This window comes from Anomaloglossus baeobatrachus, chromosome 6, assembly GCF_048569485.1.
Source record: "Anomaloglossus baeobatrachus isolate aAnoBae1 chromosome 6, aAnoBae1.hap1, whole genome shotgun sequence".
NCBI classification, from domain to species: Eukaryota; Metazoa; Chordata; class Amphibia; order Anura; family Aromobatidae; genus Anomaloglossus; species Anomaloglossus baeobatrachus.
In genome coordinates this window covers 14,317,936-14,329,842 of record NC_134358.1, presented here as the reverse complement: position 1 = coordinate 14,329,842, position 11,907 = coordinate 14,317,936, and the positions used below count along the sequence as shown (strand labels likewise).

The following is an 11,907-nucleotide window of genomic DNA, read 5'->3' as shown; positions in this document are numbered from 1 at the left end:
AGGTGCCCCTTTGAAGCTTCTCTGAAACTAGCAATCGCCCGCCCACTTCCCTAGCTGAATTACTTTTGTCATCAGGGGGTCTGCTCTGCTCAGGGGCTTCTTCCTTCCTATAACTAATTTTCACCTCTAACGATTTGGCCCAGAATGGAGGTACTGGATTTCTATACTGAATACGGTGGCCTCTTGATGCAGATCAGGATGTGTGTAAATGTATTGGCAGGTGACTGGCATGTATGGATATACCATATTTCTCACACCCCCTCTTTTACTGCAGGTCACCATTGGACCCCCCCCCCCCCTCTATCACTCCAGGTCACTGTTGGACCCCCTCCTCTATCACTTAAGGTCATCGTCGGACCCCCTTTATCACATTAGATCACAATTGTACCCCTTCTATGACTCCAGGTAACCATTGGAAATCCCCTCTATCACTCCAGGTCAGCATTGGACCCCCCTCTATCACGCAAGGTCACCACTGGACCCCCCTCTATCACTCCCGGTCACAGTCGGACCTCTCTATCACTCCCGGTCAACGTTGGCCCCCCTCTATCACTCCAGGTCACCGTTGGACCCCCCCCCTCTATCACTCCAGGTCACCGTTGGACCCCCCCTCTATCACTCCAGGTCACCATCGCACCAACCTCTATCACTCCAGGTCATCGTTGGACCCCATTTATTACTCCAGGTCCCCATCTGACCCCAATTTATTACTCCAGGTCACTGTCATACTCCCCCTCTATCACTCCAGGTCACCGTTGGACCCCCCTCTATCACTCCATGTCACCGTTGGACCCCCCTCTATCACTCCATGTCACCGTTGGACCCCCCTCTATCACTCCATGTCACCGTTGGACCCTCCTCTCTTACTCCAGGTCACCGTTGGACCCCCCTATATCACTCCAGGTCTCTGTTGGCCTCCTCAGAAAAGGCCCAGCAGTAAATCGGGTCCCCACTCCAGTGCGGTCTGAGTCACAGCAAGAGCTGCAGCCCCCAAGGAAGCGGAGATCCCCCAGACGGCCAGCTTTAGTAGGGTGTTCTGAGACCGGGCGGGCAGCACATCAGACAGCGGGGTCATCTGCTGACAAAGCACAAAGTCTGGCCGCTGCTGTGCGCTGGAGATCTGCAGGGAGCGGAAGGACGCGGCCGAGATACTGAAAGACAGAACAGGAGACGATGAGAGGGGGTGACCCCGAACCCCAAAATATACAGAGAAGGTTCAATACATGTACACATGTGAGAGTACAGAGGGATCACAGCGAGTGCACTCTCATTAGTCCCTGTACAGAGGGATCACAGCAAGTGCACTCACATCAGTCCCTGTACAGAGGGATCACAGCGAGCGCACTCACATCAGTCCCTGTACAGAAAGATCACAGCGAGTGCACTCACATCAGTCCCTGTACAAAGAGGGAACACAGCGAGCGCACTCACATCAGTCCCTGTACAGAGGGATCACAGCGAGCGCAATCACATCAGTCCCTGTACAGAGAGATCACAGCGAGCGCACTCACATCAGTCCCTGTACAGAGGGATCACAGCGAGCGCAATCACATCAGTCACTGTACAGAGAGATCACAGCGAGCGCACTCACATCAGTCCCTGTACAGAGGGATCACAGCGAGCGCAATCACATCAGTCACTGTACAGAGGGATCACAGTGAGTGCACTCACATCAGTCCCTGTACAGAGAGATCACAGCGAGCGCACTCACATCAGTCCCTGTACAGAGGGATCACAGCGAGTGCACTCACATCAGTCCCTGTACAGAGGGATCACAGCGAGCGCACTCACATCAGTCCCTGTACAGAGGGATCACAGCGAGCGCAATCACATCAGTCCCTGTACAGAGGGATCACAGCGAGTGCACTCACATCAGTCCCTGTACAGAGGGATCACAGCGAGTGCACTCACATCAGTCACTGTACAGAGGGATCACAGCGAGTGCACTCACATCAGTCCCTGTACAGAGGGATCACAGCGAGTGCACTCACATCAGTCACTGTACAGAGGGATCACAGCGAGTGCACTCACATCAGTCCCTGTACAGAGGGATCACAGCGAGTGCACTCACATCAGTCACTGTACAGAGGGATCACAGCGAGTGCACTCACATCAGTCACTGTACAGAGAGATCACAGCGAGTGCACTCACATCAGTCCCTGTACAAAGAGGGAACACAGCGAGCGCACTCACATCAGTCCCTGTACAGAAAGATCACAGCGAGTGCACTCACATCAGTCCCTGTACAAAGAGGGAACACAGCGAGCGCACTCACATCAGTCCCTGTACAGAGGGATCACAGCGAGCGCAATCACATCAGTCCCTGTACAGAGAGATCACAGCGAGCGCACTCACATCAGTCCCTGTACAGAGGGATCACAGCGAGCGCAATCACATCAGTCACTGTACAGAGAGATCACAGCGAGCGCACTCACATCAGTCCCTGTACAGAGGGATCACAGCGAGCGCAATCACATCAGTCACTGTACAGAGGGATCACAGTGAGTGCACTCACATCAGTCCCTGTACAGAGAGATCACAGCGAGCGCACTCACATCAGTCACTGTACAGAGGGATCACAGCGAGTGCACTCACATCAGTCCCTGTACAGAGGGATCACAGCGAGTGCACTGACATCAGTCCCTGTACAGAGAGATCACAGCGAGTGCACTCACATCAGTCCCTGTACAGAGAGATCACAGCGAGTGCACTCACATCAGTCCCTGTACAGAGGGATCACAGCGAGTGCACTCACATCAGTCCCTGTACAGAGGGATCACAGCGAGCGCACTCACATCAGTCCCTGTACAGAGGGATCACAGTGAGTGCACTCACATCAGTCCCTGTACAGAGGGATCACAGTGAGTGCACTCACATCAGTCCCTGTACAGAGGGATCACAGCGAGTGCACTCACATCAGTCCCTGTACAGAGGGATCACAGCGAGTGCACTCACATCAGTCCCTGTACAGAGAGATCACAGCGAGTGCACTCACATCAGTCCCTGTACAGAGGGATCACAGCGAGTGCACTCACATCAGTCCCTGTACAGAGGGATCACAGCGAGTGCACTCACATCAGTCCCTGTACAGAGGGATCACAGCGAGTGCACTCACATCACACCTGGCTCTGCTGGATGCTGGGTGGGGTCAGAGGAAAAAAAAAATAAAAAAACATAACCCGTCTGACGATCCTGACAATCCCCCACTCACCTCTTCAGCCGCTGTAGAGACGTCGGCCGCTCCAGCTCAGACGGGGGGCGACTCCTGAGCAAGCTGTGAGCGCGGGAGATCAGGGTCTCATACGGGAAATTCGAGGGGATCTGGGAGAGGAGCTGGTGGACGCTGGGCATGTCACAGTCTGCCCGGAGGACCTCCGCCTCCCGAATCAGAACCATCTGTGGACAGAACATGAATATACGAGTCAGGTCACCCCCAGACGGCGCCGATACCAAATAATCAGCCCAAATATACTATCACATAGAGACAGACCCGGTACACTAGAGGAAGAAGACGACATCATCCATACACCCCAATAACCCCCGCCCCCGAGGACCCCAATACCATACAATACACAAGGGGCGACCTCATCCAAACACCGCAATAACCCCCGCCCCCGAGGACCCCAGTTCCAGTGCAGTACATTATACAAAAGGCGCCTCATCCACACACCCCAATAACCCCCAGCCCCGAGGACCCCAGTACAGTACAATACAAAGGGGGCACCTCATCCACACATCCCTATAACCCCCACCCCTGAGGACCCCAGTACCTGTGCAGCACAATACACTGGGGTTAGAGGGTGAGACGCCAGGAAGAAGTCATATAAACGAAGGACTTGGTGGAAGTCGCTCAGGACGTGTCCATACCAGGTGATCAACCAGCTCAGAGCGAAAATGCAGCCGACCTCCGACCTGCGGGTGATCACTGATCAGATGCTGTAACATAATAATCTTACACCTGTGCCCCCGCCCCGTACACCTGTGACCCCCGGCCTGTACACCTGTGACCCCCGTCCCGTACACCTGTAACCCCCGCCCCGTACACCTGTGACCCCCGCCCCGTACACCTGTGACCCCCGTCCTGTACACCTGTGACTCCCGTCCCGTACACCTGTGACCCCAGCCCCGTACACCTGTGATTCCCGCCCCGTACACCTGTGACTCCCGTCCCGTACACCTGTGACCCCAGCCCCGTACACCTGTGATTCCCGCCCCGTACACCTGTGACCCCCGTCCTGTACACCTGTGACTCCCGTCCCGTACACCTGTGACCCCAGCCCCGTACACCTGTGACTCCCGTCCCGTACACCTGTGACCCCAGCCCCGTACACCTGTGACCCCCGCCCCGTACACCTGTGACCCCCGTCCTGTACACCTGTGACTCCCGTCCCGTACACCTGTGACCCCAGCCCCGTACACCTGTGATTCCCGCCCCGTACACCTGTGACTCCCGCCCCGTACACCTGTGACCCCAGCCCCGTACACCTGTGACTCCCGCCCCGTACACCTGTGACCCCAGCCCCGTACACCTGTGACTCCCGCCCCGTACACCTGTGACCCCAGCCCCGTACACCTGTGACCCCAGCCCCGTACACCTGTGACCCCAGCCCCGTACACCTGTGACCCCAGCCCCGTACACCTGTGACCCCAGCCCCGTACACCTGTGACCCCAGCCCCGTACACCTGTGACCCCAGCCCCGTACACCTGTGACCCCAGCCCCGTACACCTGTGATTCCCGCCCCGTACACCTGTGACCCCAGCCCCGTACACCTGTGACTCCCGCCCCGTACACCTGTGACCCCAGCCCCGTACACCTGTGACCCCAGCCCCGTACACCTGTGACCCCAGCCCCGTACACCTGTGACCCCAGCCCCGTACACCTGTGACCCACTCTCGCTGCCCACAGTTGTTAGTGTCCCTCTTAAAGTAAGGTTATGAACTCAGCGTGGTCACTTGATGTGATATAACAGCCCCCAGGGCTAAGGAGATCATCACCACCATCTACCCTACATGCTGATGGTCTCTACCGTCTCGGCCATGAGGCTGCGCACCTAAGCAGGAAGTGGTGCAGCGCGGGGCTCTCACTCTGGATTAGGGGCATCAGGTGGCTCAGCACACAGCGGGTCCTCTCCATTGTCGGGTCCATGAAATCTCTGCCAAAAAGAAAAGACAAAGATGGCGCATCCTGACTGCAGAAGGATAAAGACAGAGATGAGAACAGCGCACATACCTGAGATGATGTGTAGAAAGGGTCTGCAGCATGGCGGTCCCCAAACGAAGGCCGACCGTCAACAGCAGAGTGACGGCCACATCATGGAAGCCCTGGTAATAGTGCAGCTCTGGGTGTGAGCGGAGGACGCACAGGATCATGTCTACCAGCTGCTCTTGTAACACAGAGCGCTCGGCCTCCACCATTCCTGGAAGGGTCATATGGGGCAAAGTAAAAACAGGCCACCCATAAAGGGGGTAAGTGTACACTACCTACAATACATGAGACAGCCCTCCACCCAAAAGAACAACCAACGAGGCCCTCCACCAAACCGAGACTCTCGCCCCACCAATGACAGCCTACATATACACGAAAGCCCTCCATCCAACCAACCAGGTCCTCCACCAAACAGAAACCCTCTTCCCCACCGACACCCTACAAATACATGACAGCCCTCCATCCAACCAACGACAATCTACACATACAAAACAGTCCTCCACCCAATGAACAAGACTCTCCACCAAACCGAGATCTTACGATCCCCCAACGACAGCCTACAAATACATGACAACCCTTCATTCAACCAACGACAGCCTACACATACAGATCAGTCCTCTGCTGAATCAATGAGACCCTCCACCAAACCGAGACCCTCTGCGCCATCGACAGCCTACATATACACGACAGCCCTCGATCCAACCAACAACCTACACAAAGAGAACAGCCCTCCGCCCATTGAACGAGGCCCTGCACTCAACGAACAGTCTACACATACACGACAGCCCTCCATCCAATCAACGAGGCTCTTCACCCAACCAACAACTACCTACATATACACAACAGTCCTCCACCCAATCAGCGAGGCCCTCAACCTCTGCCCAACCAATGACAGCGTACACATACACAACATCCCTCCGTACAATAAACAAGCCCCTCCACTCAACCAGCTACAACGTACAGATACACTTTACCCAAATAATGACAGTCTACACATACATGAAAGCCCTCGATTCCACCAATGAAAGCCTACACAACACAGACCTCCACCCAACCAACAAGACCCTACAGACACAACAGGCCTCCACTCAATCAACAAGACCCTACACGTACACAACAAACCTCCACTCAACCAACAAATCCCCCCCACATACAACAGGCCTCCACTCAACCAACCAGACTCTACGCACACACACAACAGATCTCCACTCAACCAACAATACCCCACACGTACACAACAGACCTCCACCAACCAACAAGACCCTACACGCACACAACAGACCACCAAAACAACAAGACCCTTCACACACACACATACACAACAGACCTCCACTCAACCAACAAGAACCTAAACACACACAACAGAACTCGACTCAAACTCAACCAACAAGATGCTGAACACACACACAACTGACCTGAACTCAAAAAACAAGACCTTACATGCACACAACAGACCTCCACCCAACCAATGAGACTCTACATGTACACAATAGACCTTCACCTGATTAATGAGACTCTACATATACACGATAGACCTCCACCTGATTGACGAGACAATACAAATACAGGATAGACCTCCACCTGATTGACGAGACAATACAAATACAGGATAGACCTCCACCTGATTGATGAGACCCTACAAATACAGGATAGACCTCCACCTGATTGATGTGACCCTACAAATACACAATAGACCTCCAGCTGATTGATGAGACCCTACAAATACACGATAGACCTCCACCTGATTGACAAGACCCTACAAATACAGGATAGATCTGCAGCTGATTGAAAGACCCTACAAATACAGGATAGACCTCCAGCTGATTGACAAGACCCTACAAATACAGGATAGACTGTCTACTTACCTTTAGGAAATCTCTTGAGTGAACGTCTGACGTCCATCAGCACCTGGTTATAGTCGCGGTGATTGGTGCGGATGCAGGGTCCTGATGACACAGGAAACAACGCACATTATTTCAATAATACAGAACGTAATTAGGAATCAAAAAATTGCAAAAGATAAAACATCTAATTTGCAAATGAATGTTTCCTACAGTTTGATAACCCATCATCACTGGTGTATTCCCACCTTCGTGATGTCCTTCCTTGGCAATCGCTTTCTCAGTATTGATATGTAAGAGGACATTCCCCGAGCCAGAAAATTCCAAACTCACCGCCCTCTGCTATTTTCTGCCTAAGAACGGGGGCATTTCCCCGAAACGTAGCTAAAGCCAGCCACTGTGTTTGGAGCTAATTAGATTTTTTTCTTGATTGTACATTGGAAGGACCACCGAACCCCAGAAAGACGCGAAACCTTGGAACCTTCCAGAACACGGGGTCCCGAGGAAACTGACCTGGTTTGGGGGGCAGACAAAATACATTGATGTTGAGCAGTTTTGGCCACACCTTGCGCCTGATCTCCTGACTGAGGAGCCCACCCTCGCTGACCGCCGCTGCCCGCAGGACCCCCACATCCACAGGGTCACACGTCAGAGCTTCATGAATCCGGACAGACTTCTCCTTCCGCCAAGATAGGCTGTGCCCTGCGGGGAAGACCACACAGGCGTCAATGCCACATTCTTCTCACCACCCGGCCATTTCCGTCAATACTACCATATGAGGGATGATTTTTGTGGCCATTTGCATAAAACCATTAATTTTACCATATAGTGAACTATAGAAAGCGGGAAAAATCCAAGTGCGGAGAAATGACAAAAAAATGGGAATTTCACAAATGTTTTTTGGGGAGTTTTATTTCCCGTGTTCACTATATGATAACACTGAGCTGACGTTGTCACCCCCGGGGCAGGACCGGCCGCTTACACTTTATTTAACTGGTTAAAAAAAAATTCTGATGTTTGTAAAAAAATTATTAAAACATTTTTCCTTTTGGCGCCATTTTCTGAGACCCGCAACATTTTCATTTGTCAGCATTTATTCTCACTTTCTATTGTATTTACTCAGGGTCCCCAACTCCAGTCCTCGAGGGCCACCAACACGGCAGGTTCTCAGGATGTCCTTAGCATTGCATGGGTGCTGGAATCATCAACTGTGCAGGTGATTAAATTATCACCTGTGCAAGACTAAGGAGACCCTGAAAACATGCACTGCTGGCGGCCCTCGAGGACTGGAGATGGGGACCCAAATTTACTAGTCCACTTCTGGGACTTCAATCTGCGGTCATCATATCACTTGTACAGAGAAGTGCATCAGCCTCAGCCTCATCATCATCAGCCTCATCATCAGCCTCATCATCATCATCAGCCTCATCATCATCATCAGCCTCATCATCATCATCAGCCTCACCATCATCATCAGCCTCACCATCATCAGCCTCATCATCATCAGCCTCACCATCACCATCATCATCATCAGCCTCATCATCAGCCTCACCATCATCAGCCTCATCATCAGCCTCATCATCATCACCAGCCTCATCATCAGCGTCATCATCATCAGCCTCATCACCATCAGCCTCACCATCATCAGCCTCATCATCATCAGCCTCACCATCATCAGCCTCATCATCATCAGCCTCACCATCACCATCATCATCACCAGCCTCATCATCAGCGTCATCATCATCAGCCTCATCACCATCAGCCTCATCACCATCAGCCTCATCACCATCAGCCTCACCATCATCATCATCAGCCTCATCATCATCATCAGCCTCATCATCATCATCAGCCTCATCATCATCATCAGCCTCACCATCATCAGCCTCATCATCATCAGCCTCACCATCACCATCATCATCATCACCATCATCAGCCTCATCATCAGCCTCATCATCATCAGCCTCACCATCACCATCATCATCACCAGCCTCATCATCAGCGTCATCATCATCAGCCTCATCACCATCAGCCTCATCACCATCAGCCTCATCACCATCATCATCATCACCATCATCATCATCAGCCTCACCATCAGCAGCAGCAAAGTCACAACCTTCTATGAATGTCAGCTCGCTGACCCCATGTGGTCTTAAACCCACGATCACGCAATGTGCAAGATCATGAAGGGGTTAATATACAAGTTTCCTTTCTTCCTGCCCCTCTTCTCTCTCCTGCGCTCTGCTCTCCTCCTCTGCGCTCTCCTCTCCTCCTCTGCGCTCTCCTCTCCTCCTCTGCGCTCTCCTCTCCTCCTCTGCGCTCTCCTCTCCTCCTCTGCGCTCTCCTCTCCTCCTCTGCTCTCTGCTCTCCTCCTCTGTTCTCTGCTCTCCTCCTCTGTTCTCTGCTCTCCTCTGTGCTCTGCTCTCCTCCTCTGTGCTCTGCTCTCCTCCTCTTCTCTCCTCTGTGCTCTGCTCTCCTCCTCTGTACTCTGCTCTGCTCCTCTTCTCTCCTCTGTGCTCTGCTCTCTTCCTCTGTGCTCTGCTCTCTTCCTCTGTGCTCTGCTCTCTTCCTCTGTGCTCTGCTCTCTTCCTCTGTGCTCTGCTCTCTTCCTCTGTAATCTCCTCTCTTCCTCTGTACTCTTCTCTCCTCTGTACTCCGCTCTGCTCCTCTTCTCTCCTCTGTGCTCTGCTCTCCTCCTCTGTACTCTCCTCTCTTCCTCTGTGCTCTGCTCTCCTCCTCTGTGCTCTGCTCTCCTCCTCTTCTCTCCTCTGTACTCTGCTCTGCTCCTCTTCTCTCCTCTGTACTCTTCTCTCCTCTGTGCTCTGCTCTCCTCCTCTGTACTCTCCTCTCTTCCTCTGTACTCTTCTCTCCTCTGTACTCTTCTCTCCTCTGTACTCTGCTCTCTTCCTCTGTACTCTGCTCTCCTCTGTACTCCGCTCTGCTCCTCTTCTCTCCTCTGTGCTCTGCTCTCCTCCTCTGTACTCTCCTCTCTTCCTCTGTACTCTTCTCTCCTCTGTACTCTGCTCTCCTCCTCTGTACTCTTCTCTCCTCTGTACTCTGCTCTCCTCCTCTGTACTCTTCTCTCCTCTGTACTCTGCTCTCCTCCTCTGTTCTCTGCTCTCCTCCTCTGTACTCTGCTCTCCTCCTCTGTACTCTGCTCTCCTCCTCTGTACTCTGCTCTCCTCTGTACTCCGCTCTGCTCCTCTTCTCTCCTCTGTGCTCTGCTCTCCTCCTCTGTACTCTTCTCTCCTCTGTACTCCGCTCTGCTCCTCTTCTCTCCTCTGTACTCTTGTCTCCTCTGTACTCTGCTCTCCTCCTCTGTTCTCTGCTCTCCTCCTCTGTACTCTTCTCTCCTCTGTACTCTTCTCTCCTCTGTACTCTTCTCTCCTCTGTTCTCTGCTCTCCTCCTCTGTACTCTACTCTCCTCTGTACTCTGCTCTCCTCCTCTGTACTCTGCTCTCCTCCTCTGTACTCTGCTCTGCTCCTCTTCTCTCCTCTGTACTCTCCTCTGTACTCTCCTCTCTTCCTCTGTACTCTACTCTTCTCTCCTCTGTGCTCTGCTCTCTTCCTCTGTGCTCTGCTCTCCTCCTCTGTACTCTGCTCTTCTCCTCTTCTCTCCTCTGTTCTCTGCTCTCTTCCTCTGTACTCTACTCTTCTCTCCTCTGTACTCTACTCTCTTCCTCTGTACTCTGCTCTCTTCCTCTGTACTCTGCTCTCTTCCTCTGTACTCTCCTCTCTTCCTCTGTACTCTCCTCTCTTCCTCTGTACTCTCCTCTCTTCCTCTGTACTCTTCTCTCCTCTGTACTCCACTCTGCTCCTCTTCTCTCATCTGTGCTCTGCTCTCCTCCTCTGTACTCTCCTCTCTTCCTCTGTACTCTGCTCTCCTCCTCTGTTCTCTGCTCTCCTCTGTACTCTCCTCTCTTCCTCTGTACTCTTCTCTCCTCTGTACTCTGCTCTCCTCCTCTGTACTCTGCTCTCTTCCTCTGTACTCTCCTCTCTTCCTCTGTACTCTCCTCTCTTCCTCTGTACTCTCCTCTCTTCCTCTGTACTCTTCTCTCCTCTGTACTCCACTCTGCTCCTCTTCTCTCATCTGTGCTCTGCTCTCCTCCTCTGTACTCTCCTCTCTTCCTCTGTACTCTTCTCTCCTCTGTTCTCTGCTCTCCTCCTCTGTACTCTGCTCTGCTCCTCTTCTCTCCTCTGTACTCTCCTCTCTTCCTCTGTACTCTTCTCTCCTCTGTACTCCACTCTGCTCCTCTTCTCTCATCTGTGCTCTGCTCTCCTCCTCTGTACTCTCCTCTCTTCCTCTGTACTCTTCTCTCCTCTGTTCTCTGCTCTCCTCCTCTGTGCTCTGCTCTGCTCCTCTTCTCTCCTCTGTACTCTCCTCTCTTCCTCTGTACTCTACTCTTCTCTCCTCTGTACTCTGCTCTCTTCCTCTGTACTCTGCTCTCTTCCTCTGTACTCCGCTCACTGGACCTGTCACATTATCTCTGGTCAGTGTCTGCAGGAATGCTGAGGTTTGTAGTTCCCCTGCCCTTAACTCCTCCCACCTGGCGCTCCGGAGCACGTGACATTCCGCCGCCGTTTGCTCTTTCCCGGAGCGGTTTCCGTCATTTCTGAACAGCTGGAATCAGTCACACGGATCCAATCACTTCCGCCAATCTGCATCATCCACGTCACGCAATCCCCGCCCGGAGTTACGTCACGCCACACGTGGCTCTCGGGACGTTCACACTACATTTCCCAGCAGGCCATGCGCTGATGGGCTGAGGCGGGGCGGTCTATTGTGCGGAAAGCGGGAAGTAGATAATGGGCGTGGCCAAATATTACTTCTGGGTGTGGCTTGAAGTTTTTGTATTTCCTGA

At 52.9% G+C, this 11,907-nt stretch overlaps 1 protein-coding gene across 1 annotated transcript; it reads right to left on the bottom strand.

The window, feature by feature from the left end:
* Positions 1-612: 612 nt before the first annotated feature.
* On the bottom strand, positions 613-11,692 carry LOC142243813 (TBC1 domain family member 20-like). The gene is made up of 8 exons (XM_075316018.1): positions 11,593-11,692; positions 7,562-7,750; positions 7,073-7,153; positions 5,232-5,418; positions 5,053-5,154; positions 3,771-3,912; positions 3,212-3,396; positions 613-1,151 (listed from the first exon to the last, which is right to left on the bottom strand). The coding sequence occupies exons 1-8, from the start codon at positions 11,654-11,656 to the stop codon at positions 920-922; spliced, it is 1,182 nt and encodes a 393-aa protein (XP_075172133.1). The 5' UTR covers positions 11,657-11,692; the 3' UTR covers positions 613-919.
* Positions 11,693-11,907: the final 215 nt, after the last annotated feature.